General features: G+C 37.6%; 1 protein-coding gene across 2 annotated transcripts in view; it reads left to right on the top strand.

Annotated features, from left to right (window-relative positions):
- The window catches only part of glrbb (glycine receptor, beta b), a 51,732-nt gene that overhangs the window by 20,418 nt on the left and 13,926 nt on the right, over window positions 1-17,388 (top strand). For both annotated transcript variants that reach the window (XR_008648836.1, XM_033974717.2), the window contains exons 4-7: window positions 2,773-2,840; window positions 7,873-8,099; window positions 10,062-10,144; window positions 12,149-12,289. Coding sequence is in view for 1 of the 2 variants with exons in the window: in XM_033974717.2 (XP_033830608.1) it covers window positions 2,773-2,840; window positions 7,873-8,099; window positions 10,062-10,144; window positions 12,149-12,289 (519 nt within the window). In the remaining variant the exon portion in view is untranslated. The remainder of the gene's footprint in view (window positions 1-2,772; window positions 2,841-7,872; window positions 8,100-10,061; window positions 10,145-12,148; window positions 12,290-17,388) is intronic.

Consider the following 17,388-nt stretch of genomic DNA (forward strand, 5'->3'; position numbering starts at 1 on the left):
GGGCTAGCCAAACCATTAGACCATTATATAAAATTGCATGTCTGTGTAAGTCTATGTCATCACCTGCCTTGTCTCCATGGAGTTGGCTGCGTTTCATGCCATAGTGGGGAACTCTCCAGGCAATGCAATAACATCTCCATTGAAACAAGACGTTAGCTGACCCAACACCTGACTCATTACATAGTGCACATAGTTGCATTGCCCCATAGACCAGAGAGTCTGCAGTTCAAATCACATGTAAAGTCTGTCCTGCTGTTATATCCCTGACCAAGACATTCCCATCTTGTCTGCTTATAAATTTGTCATTTTCGTGTAATTGTGTTAGCCATAGGGACCTTAGCCACAAAATTGCAGCAAATGTTCCCCCACTAGGTTTGAATGGTAAATTAATTAGGAGTGAATGAATAATGCATACAGCAAATTGTTATTACAACTATAAATATATCACCAAAATGTAATTTAACATAATCCTCCAGCCACAACTTCCAACAGTTATTAAAATCTGCTTTTTCTACTGCCTTTTCCCATACATTTGACCTCTCCATTCACCAGCGCTGATTTACCTTGTATTTACTTTACATCACATTTTAACCTAAAGACCATAAATACACAGTGAAAGCCTCTCTTTGTAATAAATCCAAATCTTGGTGCACCATTAGAAGGTGCTGGAGAGCTTGATGGTATTAGCAGTCCCCAGGTGAAATGTGCCATATTTTCCAGTGTGGCGCGATGGATTTCGGGAGCTCATGTTTGATGTGTCTGGGGGGATATTGGCTGAGTCGTACTAACATCTGCTGCTCATTTTGGGTGGGCTTCGGACTCCAAGTTTTCCATTCACATCCATGTCCTAATCTCCCAAATTATATCCCCCAACTGTGCCCACAAGCCCACTTTCCCAAGCCCGTAAAACGCAGTGCGAAATTTTATAGGTGGAGCAGAGATTTGGGATTGTTTTGGTTTGTTTTAGGAATAACTTGCAAGTAAATTTTTTTTCATTTTTAGACTGAAAATAGTTTAAATGACTTTGAATCAGAAAAAAGATTTTTTATATTGGGTAGCTTGACTAATTTAAATTTAAGTGCCTACATGGCGTGCAATATTTAATTTGTTTCTTGACAGTAAAAGTTAAATTAGGTTAAATTAGGTAATGTTTACAAACAAATCAAAATTATCTAGGTCAACCCTTGTTTCAAAAATATTCTGTTAAGTACTATTGTATTGTATTGTATTGTATTGTATTGTTTTGTATTGTATTGTTTTGCGTTGTATTGTATTGTATGTTAAAGGAACTGTAAGATGTTGTTTTTAAATTCCGTAAACCTTATCTAGTGTCCCCAGATACAGGGTAAACATGTTAAACTCTAATATATCTTTTTCTGATAACAATTCTAATGCTGATTGGGCATAATTGTCTTACTTATTCATGTTATAATTTTGTGTTTTAGTTATTAAGACAATTATCCAATCAGAAAGCAGATTGAGCCTCAGTCTCTCATTTGGGTTGCCACTTTTATTGCTGAAATCCAGTTGATTTAAACTGAAAAAGACTTTCTGATCTGAATCCTCACTACCTAAACCCCAGCACCTGCAGCCAGTCATTAATCTGCTAGTGCTAGTACAGCCTCTCCAGCTCAATGTGAATGAATTCTCCAGGTTCTGAGGTTTCACATAAGGCATGTCCTGTCCACGTACTGAGAATTAGACAAACTTCTATGTGTCCTCTATCTGCAGGTTTAGACACTGGCAGCCCAGGTTCAGTCGTGGCTGTAGTACCCTTTTTAACACTAATGCAGTTCCTTTAGATGTATTCATACATTTTTCATGAGACAAAAATATGCTGACTGAAATCATGGTGAAAATCCTTATTCAGTTGTCCTTTTATGATATTTATGCAGCTGTCTCATTTATAAAACATCTTTTGGCACATAACTCATGAAGACATTCCTTTTTGCAGTGTAAAGTTAACAATGTGCCAGGGCATTATGTGCGGTTAACATAAGTAATCTAGCGCGGTGTGAGATCGGGGAGGTCCTGCAGTTTTAAATGTTTTTGAGGTTAAACCAAAGGAACAATAAAGAAAAGCCACTTAACCAAACAGTTGTGGAGGAGGAGAGAGCCCACAGTAGCACTTATGTAGCCCCCAGACACACTGGAGTTTATGCGAGCATTAACAAGACCGAGTTTGGACATATGAGATAAAGTGTGTTCCTGTTGTGAAATGATGATGGTGGTGTCAACGTGATCATTTAGGGATTCATACGCATTATAGGGATGCAAGATTAACAATATACATTTAAACTGGAATCAACGCAATTCGTTAATTTTCTGGTGGAGAGTACGCTACCTGCTTCTCTCCATGGAGATGTGATTGCTTTGCCTAGAGTGTTAAACTTATGTATGGAAAGGAAGATCGCACCACCAGGTCAGATCTGTGAATAGGCTACTTTGTGCTTTTGAACAACCTCCATGGAGAGAGCAGGTAGTGAACTGCCAATAGAAAGGTTACATAGCGCACCTTTGAGTATAATTTCCTTCCGAAACAACAAAAACTTAAAGATGCTGTACCACTTCCTGATTATTAGGCAATAAAATATGCAGTGGGGATATTTTGAGCTGCTTATACAATATATATCTGGGCAATACAAATTTTCCTTGAGTACATGAGAAAAAAACAGGATACAGGGCCTTTAATTTTGAAGAGTCCTCAGTTTTGCCCTCCACCCCTCACTGCACTAAGCTCATCACTAACTTCAATTTTCTTCAATTTTCCAGGAATCCCAGTGGAGGACCGCGTCAACATCTTCATCAACAGCTTTGGCTCTATCCAGGAGACCACCATGGTAAGATAACCCAGAATGCACTTCACTGCTCCGGACCGTATCGACAATCAATGCCTCTCCCCATCACCCTCACCCGAGAACTGCATTGTCCTCTGTTCTATCAGCCCAGTTGGTCAGTGAATCATTTGGAGACGGCGCTTTTCACGGCTCATTTATCTGACGGCTTAATTGCGTATAAGGGTGTGTTGCTGGAATGCTAATTACGAGATTAAAAGTCAAGGACGAGGCTAAAAAAAAGTATCCCATAGCGCGTTAACGAAGGCGCCGTGTGTTCATTTGAAGCGTAGGGAGGAGGCCTATAATAACCGGTGACAACCCTGAGTAAATATGCACAAACACGGCGCCATAGACAAGACAGGAGACAGTGCTGTGGATCCGGCGGGGCACATCAGTTAGCATGTCATTTAATTTGGTGTATCAGCAACAAACAGAGCTAACGTAATCGAAGTGGCTAATGGAAGGTAGTAAATTAGGGAAATGGTGCGTTGTAAGGACAGTATGTGAGGTGTTTTAAGGTCTTGGTCTAGACTCAGGTTTTACTAATTAAGTTAAGAATTATTATTTCAGGAACAATAGAAAAGCTTTAGTCTATTTCTAGATGAAATCCCAGTGGCAGAAATGTTTGCGTTAAAGCTGGCAGCTGGCAGTAGTACCACTCGGCCAAGCTTAAAGTCAGATCTGTAGAAAGGCAAGCCCACTCACAGTAAAAATGCATGTTTTACAAGGTTTTTTGACTAATAAAAACACTTGTAATGGAATGAATGATGGATAGATTCATTTAAAGCTATACTGTGGAGCAATCAGGGGAAGAATTAAGCAATAACAAGGATATGGCAGAGTCCTAACCATAAATCTTATGCTGTGCACGTTTAAAGTAAGAAGAAAACATCAATCACTCAACTTGTCAAATTGGAATTTCATAGTTCGATTCCAAATACGAATAGAGAATAGAGAAAGAGAGAATAGAGAAAGAAACAGAAAAAAATTCCCATAATATTTTCCAACAAGCAGAAAAATCCTAACATAAACAGAATAGCTGAGAAAGCTATTAATATCCCACAGTGAAAAAAGAATGAGGTTGAGAAGGAACACATTTTGGAGCAGACAGACAGGAGTACGGAGTGACTCCCTGCTGTCGCCCTTGGGTGCCCTGTGACTGATGGTGCTGCTGGCGTGATGGAGGAGAGAGATGACACAGCTGCGCACCTGTTTGGATAGACCATTTCTCTGTGGGCCGGTTCAATTCACACTTGAGATTCTGTTGATCTCACATGGAATGCACAAGTGTCGCCTGGAAAACAAAATGATGGTTTATATAACAGCAGCAACAATGATACTGTATTTGTTGTCACTGTAAAACCAGTCTTACAGTAATATTGTTTAAAATCTTAACCAGCCTAAAGAACAACACCCAAAATTATGGAACTGTGTGATTAACAGTTTGTACCTCCACTCAAATAAAATGTGTTTTTCTATACTATTCATTGATTAAATTTTCCTGTTATAAGTGTCATTCTGAGAACATTTTACCCAAAGTCAGAATATTTTGTTTGTCTGGGTAAATTGCTATCATGTAAATACAGCTCTTAGTTTGAAGGTGCACTTTATTACTCTCAGCCTCTGAGCTACTGGACTGACAGTAGCTGATTTGGTAGTTTGCCCACTGATCCGAAGGTCGGTGGTTCAAATCCCGCTCTCAACATAAACATCATTGGTTGAGCGATCAGATCCACTGACCCACAGGTTGGCGGTGCGATTCCAGCTCCAACAGATTCGTGCTGTCGTAAATATGTGACCAATTACCATTTCTAGGCAGTAGTACACTCATATATAAGTCATTTAGCTTTTAATTAGTTTTTTTCAGAAACTTAGCTGAATACATTTTTTTATCAGTCAGCTAATTATTTTATCAGTATTAAAAGAATTCCTAACCACAACAGAAAAAAGGAAAAGACATGGAGTGAGTTGAGTTTTGGGAGCGACTGGACAGTTTAATTTGCATTATCACTTATGAAGATGCTGTTTACCAGTAGGGTTTTCGAAAATATTTGAAATCAGTTCGATACTAAAAACGGTATCTAAACTAGATTCTCATTCAAGCAAGTATTGATGATAAAAAATAAATAAATATATATACTAAAAATGATAAAAAAATCACATAACTGGATAAAATTAGACATTTTCTGAACAGTTTCATCTTGGGTTTTATCAGAAATAATGTAAGACCACATGTTATAATAAACAAATACTATTACTTTGTTTTGAAAATTACAATATTGTCTAAAAAGGTGCTTTTAAGATGATCACTTGGGTATCAAAATCTGCATCAAGTATAAAGTATTCTTTACTATCGAAACTGAGTTGAAATATTAGTATCAACGACAACTATTTATCTGTACCTCTCTGTATGCGTAGTTGCTTTTGAGATACTAATACCTTATACAATACACAGGGTTAAGTTAAACATCCTCACACATCACTATAGCTCAAAGAAAAAAGATCACATTTGCAGATTCCCAATTCACCTTGTATCCGTAAGTGGACAAAGTACTTTTATATATCCAGGGATTTGCACACACAGCCTATAATAGAATTGTCTGAATCGTCTGGTCTAACCTCCTCAGCTTCTCTCCATTGATTACCGGCCCGTCTTAAATCTCACCGGAGCGCCGCGCGACCCGGGCATCCTGCGAGCTGAGAGCGAAGACGTATTCCGCGCTTCCTGTTTCTCGAAAGGCGAAAGAGGTGTTGGAATTGGCCAAGTGTTTCTATCAAGTGTACCGGAGCGAGGCTGGTTCGGAGCTGTCAGGACTGTCACCAGAGGGGTAGAGCAGGTCGAAAATCACTTCCTCCCGGTCCGAAAGAACGGCTCTCCACCCGAATAGAGCCATCTGCCAGAGGAACGGTGGTTTCAGGGAGATTTATAATAGCCGCGGAATCTGCTGTGCCAAGTCTGAGGCAGGTGCAACCAATCTACAGTGTTTTACAGACATCCAGGCCGGGTGCAAGATGGAGAGGTGGGTTGGTCGTGTATGGGGATGTCAAAGTTAGCAGTGCGTAGAACTATGGTGAATTTATTGTTGTGAAGAGATAACAAGAGTATTGCAAGAAGAATTATTTGAATGTACTGTACCCCTAGAATGGTTTGGAGTTTATTTGCGTTTGTGTTTCAGGTGTTATTACTTAAAGAGCCCATATTATGCTATTTTCTGGTCTATGTTACAATGTTGTATCCTCATCAAAAACATACCCAGAGTTGTGTTTTTTTTGTTCACACATGTTTAACACAAATCCTGCATATTTAGGCTGAGTTTTTCTCTCAAACAAAAAACACTCTCTTCCACCTTGTGATGTCATGGGGTAATACAGGAAGTGCTCCACTGTGTTTTTAAACTCCATGCACCTTCACTAGAATCATTTGGAATTTCCCATTTCTATTGAATAAAGGGTAAAAGGTTAACTTGAAAACTACCGCTTCATGACTTCGCAAGGTGGAACAGAGCATTTTGCGCTTTGGAGATGTAGACAGACTAATAATAATGACTTATTCAATTATGTGTGAATGAAACAAAACACAACTTCAGGTATACTTTTGAAGAGATAACAACATTATAATGTCTTAAAGATCACAAGAGTCAATTTTGTGTAATATAGGACCTTTAAAATAATGTCCAAAGTTTTTTGAAACAAATACCAACTTTCAGACAAGGATTACGATTAGATTTGCAATATGTTTAAAAAGTAGGATTCTGTTCAAAGTGCAGGTCATAAATAACTCCAGAAGTATTAACTTTTGAGGGAAGATGAAAATATGAACAGATAAAGAGGTACAAAAATCTTTTCTATAAATACTTTGTTCTTTGCAGAGGACATTCTATTATCTAAATAATTGCAGTTTTTGCTGTTTGATAATTGCACCAACTCAAACTGTGATTTCAATTTCATTGTATATTGATGTGTAGTGCAGCCTTATCAGCAGGTGGAATGAACCATGTTTATTTTATTGTTTTTTTTTAGCTATTCACCTTCTAACAGATCCATGCTGCCATAGTAAACACAGTTTTGCCAAATTGCTCAGATAAAAGTTTAAAATGGAGTGAAGAGTTCCAAGTTTTAACGTAACATTCCTCCCATTTTCTGCTTTTTAGTCAAATCAAGTCAGTTGCATTAATAATTAGTGAAATATAAAAGTTCACTTTGCAAATTAAATCTGAGTTCACATAATTTAATACAAAAGATCATGACAATTAAAATTTTCAAGTCATTAATTATATGAATTCATAGATGGCTTTTTCATTAATTATGCATTAGCAATAGTAAAAAAAGATGTGCCTTTAATTTGGATTTAAAAATATTAGGCCTTATTTCAAGATACAGATTTTCTGGTCGAGAGTCCCACATTTGGCATGCATACACACCAAATGAACCTTCACCGTGTTTGGAGAAGAACTGACGTCATGCTCTTCCTATATTAGTGCCAATTTTAAGGTAAAAGTTCTTGAGTCTTTCAGATGAAGGACTTTATCATAATTCTTAACACAATTTGTTAATGGCAGTAAATGAAGATTGGAATGGCTTCAACTTCATAGACCAGAAGCCTTATTGTCAGAAGGTGCTTTTAACCAGAGTAGGGTCCAGCTGGTGCTTGGTCTCCTCTGTTTGACATGTCGTCCATCTTCACCCGCTGCGTTAAGAGTCTGTGTTCCTCGCACCTGCTCCACAACAGCTTGAGACCCCCCAAAATAAAAATCCCCCTAAGGCCCCAGCAGGACCTTACTGGAATGGTCCATAATAAAGTGTGACAGATTTTAAAGTAGTATTTTAAAGTAGTAGTTTTCAAAGTTATTCCTCACTTACCTTATGCATTCTGAGCATCCTAATTGTTCACTGCAATGAGTTTATTAGTGCTTCTCATCACTGGTTTGTCTTCATGGAGATGTTGTTACCGCTAGAAATCTTACACAGTGCAGCTTTAAAACCTATCTCAACTATAATGAGTTTACAAGCATCTATATACATCTGTGTTTTCTAGGATTACCGAGTGAACATCTTCTTGCGACAGCGTTGGAACGACCCTCGGCTGAAGCTGCCTCAGGAGTTTAAGTCCGAGTCCCTCACAGTGGACCCCAAGATGTTCAAGTGTCTGTGGAAACCAGATCTGTTCTTTGCCAACGAGAAGAGCGCCAACTTCCATGACGTCACGCAAGAGAACATCCTGCTGTTTATCTTCAGGAACGGAGATGTGCTCATCAGTATGAGGTAATCATTTTGTTTGACTCCTGTAGTGCTGTCGTAGTTTCATAGTTCAAAAATCCTAGGAGCTGTGTTGCCTGGGGGGAGTTAACGTTAGCTTCCAAACATCACAGACTATGAAGAATCGGGGCTGTTTTGGCCAGAGTCTTGTCAGAAAACATGTGTAGAAGTGTTTGGTGTAGGTATTTGTGGTAAGCACTGTGGTAAGACTTTATGAATGATAGTAAATGAAGGAATGAATGAAGTAAAAAAAAAAAAAAATACAAATTGAATAACATTTTGGACCAGATTTTAGATCAACCCAAACATTTTTTATATATTTTTTTGTGGTTACAAGTTAGTGCAGAAAAGCAATTGCTCTCCATACTGTAAGTAAAATAAACACAATCAGTACATCTGTTACTATTTGTAGAAAATATAAAAATTCAAAGTAGGACACCACAAAAGACATGATGGACAAGGGAAGAAATAGAACATAATACCCAGAGAAATTGCATTTGTGAGTCTATGGGCTGCATATTGTATTCAGTGTCATCTGGGGACACAGTCTATATGGGAGTTGCCCTCTCTTATAAATCTCTCCATTTCTCACTAGATTACATTCTGACACATTTTGTTTTCAGTCTAGCCGGAGTGTGACTCAATATGGCACTTCTGGGATATGACTATATAGTATGCCACATCTACATCGATTTGCAGCATCTTCGAGACAAAAGAAAAACTAGGGAGTTCACAATTTCTTAATGTCACCGTTGGGTATTGTCAAAGTATTAACGGCAGTAACCTCATGAAATAAATCTCTACCCTCTATGAAAGAAGTTATGCTTTTTATCTGACATTTACCCAGTTTGTTACAGATATTACTGTTCAAGAACACATATTGTGAATGTCCTCTCAGCATATCTGGAGTTGTAATGTTTCATTCACACTTGTTTTAATTAATCCATTTCTCTTTGCACTCAAAAATCCTCTATTTGCATTTTGGTCATTCAGCTCCTTCATAGATACATCTGAATAAATCTCCAAACTCCTCCTGTTTTAAGTCCGTAAACCATCACCGGATGCATTTTATGGTCAAACTGTGTTCACACCGAATGCATGGGTCTATTAGCATAGCATTCACGGAGGATAATGACTTACTTTATATAGTTTGCCATAGTCATTCCCGTTTTTGACAGCAGAGGGAGCTCCAACATCTAAATGTCTCATTGGAAACAGGAGTGTAGTTTATCAAGTATGTATTATTTTAAGTTAAAACGTGTGAAATATTTATCCCAAAGTAACCAAATATTCTTTACATTTTACTGACTGATGAGACTGACAGATATTTGGTTACTATAGTATTGGCAAAAAAAGGCATTCGTAATCAAATTAATAAAATTACATTACATATTTTCAAAAATTCAACCGTTCTGTAAACTTAAAAGTGTACTATTCTAACTTTTCTGGTGAAGGCTCCATCACCTCTTTGGAGATGTTATTATTAGTTATTATTACTCTTACTAAAGTTATGAATCAGAGGTTACAGTCTCAGTTTAAATGTGTGGAGTGGCGACCCCTCTCATAAAGCATGTTTTCAATGTGTGTGTTTTTTTTGTTTTTTTTTTTGCAATAAAAAACATGTAAATCCATTAACAGAAGATAGTTTAATGCTATGCTGTGGAACATTCTAGACATAGCAATAACATCCACCATCAGAAAAGTGTGTCTTTCGGTACAGTGCCTTTATTTGATTGTGCTTTATAATAAACAACCATTGTCATATTTCAAAAAGCATATCACTTTTGGTCAGTTTCACTAAAAGAGAGCAAAGGATCATGGTCTATGTAGTTTCCCTTAGTAATTGTTACATGTTTCTACAACACTCTACATTATAATGCCAAAACCTTATTAAAATAGGTATGATGTCACTATATTCCACTATAATCAACACTACATGTCTTCTCTTATTTGTCTCCTCGTCTCAAGGTTGTCCATCACCCTCTCCTGCCCACTGGACCTCACCCTCTTCCCAATGGACACTCAACGGTGCAAGATGCAACTGGAAAGCTGTAAGTAGGATTCATAGCACTGAGCTAGCATATGCATGAGGTGGGAATACACTTGTTTTTGCAAAGTTAGCTGTTGCGGCTAAACGATTGCTTTTTGCTTCGGTCGTATTTGCCCATTTGTGTGGTGGGCGCTTAGAGAGGCAGAATAAATCATCATATTTTAAAGGCGCTGTGAAAGTCTCAGAGCTAATTGAGCTTGACTGCGCTTATTACGTCTTGTTTACGAAGACGCCGGGATCGAATGAACAGAAAGGGTCAGAACTCAGAATATGGACAGCTGCACTCACTGATAGCTCGCTGTGGGTCTTTATACATTCAACCAAGAGACAATTTAATTACGGCAAACAATAGGTGACGTAGCACTTTCTAGAATGTGATATTGTTATAATTTCAAATGGATGGTATGGGTTATATAAAACTGTATAGGGGATTCACTGGTTTTGGAAGAGATATCAAAAAAACAACTTGTTATATTCGTCTTATGGCTTAAAGTTATTCAAAAAAGTCCTTTCTTTTTTGTATAATGGCACCAATTTCTGAAGCTATTGTGAAATAAAAACACTTTTGTTTGTTTGTACTGACAGAGTAATTCCACCATAAAATACTGACCTGTCCTCCAGCTGAATTTTAACTGTGGGGGTTCTACAATCAGGGCTGCAAACTGGAGCATAGTGAAAGAGGCGAACCTTTCATCTGCAGAGTAATCACATGTTGCCTGTGCTAAAAAATCCTGTGACTATAATTGTTATTGTAGTTATATTTTTTTGCCAGAAAAGTGTGAAATTTAAAAACACCCGCTGAAGAAAGTGTTTGCAATTTACAGTGTGTCAAGTGTCAATATGGGATGAAAAGGGGGAAATTTTTTTTTACGAAATCTATGCAATTTAGACCATTTTAGAGGTAAATTAACTAATACTTACTAAATATGGTTATGTTTTATGTTTTTTGGTTATGTAAATAAAAAATACAGCTGGTATAACAGTAAGCGGACTTAGAGAATCACACAAGACTAAGATTATTGCACTCTCTGGGCATTAAAGAATAAGGAAAGTTTCTCATAGTTGTATTGTAGCAGGTCTATGCATAAAGAGAATACAGTGGCCATTTACTACTACTCCTCAATACTATTTGAACACTTCTACTTGTATTATTAGCTCACTTATGTGTAATGAGACTTGGAACAAAGCTTTTACTGTTTGGTCAATATTTGAATCTCTACTTTTTACTTGAGTATATTCACTGCTTATAGTTTTATCTTACTGCAGTGTAGACAGAGGCTTTGGAAAAACACACAGTCCAAACCTTATGTAGATCTGAGCTCATGTTTTTGTGAGCTAGACTGTTGAAGGTACATAGTCACCTCATTGGTTATGCACACACATGCACGTGCCTCACATTGCCAGTAGGTAAAATCTAACATCTTATTCCACGTTGCTACGATTATAATTTCTTAGCGGACATGAAAGCAGTCGTTAAAATTCAGAGCGCACCAGCATTGGGCCAAACTGGGTCTGCAGCCACTTAGCTTTGTGTTAGCGCGCTGCAAAAATAATTAAAACGTGAATGTCAGGCAATCAAAGCGAACATATTGAACGCTAAAACTTTCACCTGAGCAGTGGTCGTGCCTTGGCGCAGTGGTGGTGCTGTCTCCTTTTGTGGGTGGGTCAGCACTGGTCAGGAGGAACTCAGCCTATAACTGACTGGCTCTTCAAATATGCCTTAAATGACATGGTTAGATTCAAGTATTACAGAAAAAAATGATTGAAAAAGGACAGAAAAATTACTTTACACCCTTGTTTAAGAAATTACACTACATGTCTTTTTTATTTTGCTTTTAATGAGCTCTCCAAATCAACGATAAGATGGAATTACAATCCGCATATGAGTTTATGAACAACATTTGTACTAAATATTGTGTAATGCATGTGATTTTATGCAGTAACCAGATTACAGTATGCATTCTTAAGCTCTTACATTGTATTCTCCTTTCCCCGTATGATGCAGTTGGCTACACCACAGACGACCTGCAGTTCATGTGGCAGACAGGTGACCCAGTGCAAATGGACGCCATCGCTCTGCCTCAGTTTGACATCAGACAGGAGGACATCGACTACGGCAACTGCACCAAGTTCTACGCAGGCACAGGTAATGGGAGATTATATTTATTATGTCGATCTATTTATTGATGTACGTGTAGGATTAGCGTAGAAGTTAATTGCATATTCAAAACACTGGATTTCGTACGTGTCTCATTTAGCATTTTCATAATTAGCGTTGTTCATTCACTCCACACTTGTAGCCACAGCTGGGGCAGATTGGTGGAAGCAAGAATGCCAATCTGCGGCATTAACTCCTCCAATCACTACCACAACACACACACCACATTCAAACTAGGCAAGGTGGGTAAAGTGTCTTGCCTAAGGACGTAACAACAGTATTTTTGTTTTTTTTCTCTGTTGCCTCACTGTGGCACCTGGTTTTACCAATGGTCCCCTATCAAAGTACTACTTTGGATGTGAAAGTATAGATCAAAAACATTCTAGATTACAATACAAGATGGGCAAACCTGGCTTTTTTTTTTTAATTTGAGGTATTGTAAACTTAAGAACCTGAACGAAATCTACAACAAGGCGCACTGAGAGCACGTAAACTCTACACTCCCCTCTAGAAAAAAGCAAAACAAAACAGGATCAACTTGTTATAAGGCAAGAGTCCTCACCTTTGCACCATTATGCCTTTTCACAAGTGGTTAAGAATACTTCAGGTAAATGTAGTACTTCAGTATGGTCATATAGCTTCACTGGACTTGTTCCAATCATGCATTTGCAGAAGAACAATATCTACATTTACACGATAAGATATGTACACACGCAAACTTGAACAATACAAATATCACACTGGAAAAATTATCAAAACCCACAATAGGATTAGAACAATAATATTCCCCCTTTAGAACAGTTTACATTCCATTTGATCCTAACATACGCTAACAAATCTTTGGTATCTCTTTGTACAGACACCTGTGATGGGTCTTTGTCAATTCAGATTAGTTCCACACCTCTAAATGAAAGATTCAATCAGGACTGCAGGATAAGGTGTTCACATTTCAATGACATGATCCTATTATTCCACCAGCCAATCACACACCAGCTAATACGCGCGCTAATATTGTGAAGACGGACTACAGAGGAATTAGCATGTCACGGTGTAATCTGATATCTATTGAAATACAATCAAAGAAATACAGCTTTGTACTGATAAAGAAAGTGAAAAGAAAATGTATATATATGTAAATTTTAAATATGGAGGTGAAATGAAATTAACTGTATGCATAATAATGATAAGCTTTATGTTCCAGTGTATTAAATATCATACAGTCTTTAAGTTTTATGATGGAGACAGATAAAGACCAAAGTGCTGTAAAAACTTTGGTTATGATTTAATAAAGAATGATCCATATAATCAAATATAAAATCCTGCCTACAGTTTTGCCAGAGTAAAGAAGTTCATGCAGTATATAGTTTTAGTGCAGAGATGGGTGTAGTACTCAGTTACATTTACATTTTAATAAACTTGTACTTCTCTGAGTAGTTTTCAGACACCATACTTTTACTCCAAACTTAGAAATATATATTGTTCAGTGTAACAGTACTCTTGAGTAAGCCCGCAAGTGACAAAAGCTTTAGGTTGACAGTATGAAATGATCTGAACATTTGTGTTTCTTGCGCCGCTCCTCCAGATATGATTTAGTTTTCCTCTTTTGGTGATCTAGATTTTGTGCATTATTTCACATTTTAAAGAACAGTGTGATTGGTCTACCAGGTATCCACATCAAACTCCGCCCCTGCAGCCAGGTGTTTGTAATCAAAACACCTGGCTGAAATCAGAGCAGTCATGTGTAATGTCACATAGTACTTGGGATACTTTTGGTGATCTAGATTTTGGGTAATATTTAATGTTTTAAAGAAAAGTGTGATTGGTCTAACAAATATCCACGCTTCAAACTCCGCCCCTGCACCCAGGTGTTTGTAATCAGAAACACCTGGCTGTAATCAGAGCAGTCATGCATAATGTTACATAGTACATGGAATAAATTTGGTGGTCTAGGTTTTGCGCATTGTTTCACGTTGTTACGTGCCAGTTGGTCCAGGGGTAGTGGCACGCAACAAGTTGATGTTAAAACCGGGCGTAGAACAAAAGTGAGAGCGTGGAGACGTGGTCAAAACAATTATAAAGTAAATTTATTCTTACAAAAAGTGCTCAGAAAGTGTATACAAATTAAACAACTAGATAATACAAAAATAAAATGCAAATAATTTGAAAATGCTGCAGAGGAGGACCCACTGGTCACTGGTGGAGTGCGCAGCTCCGGGCCGTTATATCCTGCACTGATTGCTGAGTCTCTCCAGGTGCGGCTCAGCCGGTGGGTGGATCTGACAATTGGAGGCAAGGCCAAAAACCAGACTAGTCCGTAACACACGTTTTAAGGAACAGTGTGATTGGTCCAACAGGTATCCGCATCAAACTCTAACCCTGCAGCCAGGTGTTTGTAATCAAAACACCTGGCTGAAATCAGAGCAGTCATGTGTAATGTTACATAGTACTTGGACTAATTTTGGTGGTCTTGGTTTTGTGCATCATTTCACGTTTTAAGGAACAGTGTGATTGGTCCAACAGGTATCCACATCAAACTCTGCCCCTGCAGCCAGGTGTTTGTAATCAAAAACACCTGGCTGTAATCAAAGCAGTCATGTGTAATATCACACAGCACTTGGAATTGCAGGGCCTCTGTTTTTGACTGACTTCAGACTAGGAATAGGAGGCAATACTATTAAAATGCCATATACAGAGTTTAGTAGTTAAAAAAAACAAACGTTGATTTAGTGTTTAGTTCCATAATTCACAACATGAAGTGAAAACGTGTACTGCTGTTGGACATTCTTGGCATTCTTGCTTTATGTAGTTGGCATGCTGCACTGAAGTGGTGCCAAGTGAGGTCTTGTTTAGGAGTCTGACTTTTCAATATGGTAGAAATAAAATGCATATGCCCATAAACTTGTCACATGGATCATTTTTATGAGAAGAGCTGGACATATAAGTACATTGCAATACTTGTTCATAATGGTAGCACAGTGGACATAGCATTATACTGTTTAGAACTAATGTTAAACTTCAAGGTACACTATGTGACTTTTCCAGTAGAAGGTACACCATCTTCTTGTTTCCATGGAGATGTTATGAGACAAGCAGGTGGCAGACCCTCGACCAGAAGTTACATAATGCACCTTTAAAGATACCATTTGTAAGTTTATTTGAATTTTTTTTTTTTTTTTTTTAGATGACAGATGTGAAACCTGTTTCTCCTCCTCTCTCCCATCACCTGGCCTAGCATCTAGTGGTGATATTTGAGAATACAACAGGGGCAGGGTGGTCAGTCTAATTACAACTAGCTTTAAAGCTTTAAAGCAAAAACAGTTTTGGCTTTAAACTATGGCATCTAAAAATACACATATATAAGGATTTGACATAAAAGTTAACATATCATCTTTGTCACCCTAAATTAAGCCACTTATGCAACATTTCAGTTTGAATGCAGTGCATATTTATATATTTTATTTATATATTTTTTAATAATAAATGGTGATCTCAGGTCTGAATATATTACATATAATGTCAAACTTTTTTATTTTATTTTATTTTTTTATTATATCGAAACAGGATACTAATCAATACCAATACGAGAATCAAAACTACCATATTTTCTGGACTATATGTCGCTTTGGAGTATAACTCACACCAGTGAAAAAATGCATAATAATGAAGAAAAAAACATATAAGTCGCACTGGACTATAAGTCACATTTTTGGGGGAAATTTATTTTGCAAAATCCGATCAAGAACAGAAGCATAGACAGAACTGAATACATGTCTGGTATGTTAACGTAAGATATTAACAGTAAATCAGATAACTAAAGCATTAAAAAACAAGCTAACAAATTTCCCTCGATCTCACTCCAAATCACTAAGTCCATTGAATTCTTCATCCTTGGTGTCGCTTCTGAACTCCGTTAACTCTGGAAGTAGATGAAACACTGCTCCGGAAGTAGATGGCTGCCATACTGGTACACAAGCCTAGAGTTCCATTGCACAGTTGTCAGTGTGACAATAACAAAGATGTGTAATTATATATTTTAATAATTTCACATATAAGTTGCATCTGAGTATAAGTCACACCCTCAGCCAAACTATGAAAAAAAGTGCGACTTATAGTCAAGGAAATACGATCAAAACTAATTTGAGCAGGTATCGACACTAAAAATGTCACACTCACAGGATAGAAATGAACCTTTCCTGAATGGCTTTAGAATGATCTTGAGCTCTATCAGAATAAGTATAAGACCATTTAGACTAGTATATGTCCATGGACCACTATGGAACACACCTGAACGATTGAGGGAGTACATAGATATAAGACCACATGGTAATATATAAGAGTACTACCATTTAATGTTGAAAATCACTTTCCATTGTCTAAAGAAAGTCTTTGTCTTTTGTTATCATTGTGATCAGGATCATTTCTTAGTATCAAAATCGAGTTTGAAATTTTAGTATTGTGACATCACTAATCCAGGCTGGTATTGTTCCAAGCCAATATAAAGGAATACACTGACTAAAGGTCAACAGTCGATCATACAGAGGAATATGTCTGTCAAAATGCAGATGTTTGGCCCGCTTTACGAATAATAGGCCTATCTCTGCAAGTACGTGATTTATCCACATGAAACAAAAACTGGCACCAAGTTCAATGTCTTCTCTGTCAGTATAAATTCTTTTCAGTTTAGTATTAAAATATGGTAACATCATTGAGGCTCGTACAGTAAATCTCTCATAGAGTTATAAAGGCCTCTGCCCTCCAACCACCTATTTGGATGTGCTGTTTAGAAAGCGAGTGAGTCAGTCTTTAGTCGCCATGGAAACAGGCCCGACAAACCACAAAGATCCTTTCTGTGCGCAGATGTATCCTCGGCACTAAAAGCTCGCCCACGTTTGTCTCCTGTGGGACATTTAAATATTTGACCGTTCACTTCACAGTCCCACCGCAAAGACGGGCTACGTCAGTACAACACAGGAGGAGAGGAGAAATGCATTCAACAGGCTTCAAGGGACAGATGGAGGAGGTTTTGATGTGCTTCGGATATGAAATCATGATTTGAACGGTTTAAATTCTTGTCTGTGAGATGTAAA

The sequence above is a fragment of the Periophthalmus magnuspinnatus genome, chromosome 10, assembly GCF_009829125.3.
Source record: "Periophthalmus magnuspinnatus isolate fPerMag1 chromosome 10, fPerMag1.2.pri, whole genome shotgun sequence".
In the NCBI taxonomy this organism is placed as follows: domain Eukaryota; kingdom Metazoa; phylum Chordata; class Actinopteri; order Gobiiformes; family Gobiidae; genus Periophthalmus; species Periophthalmus magnuspinnatus.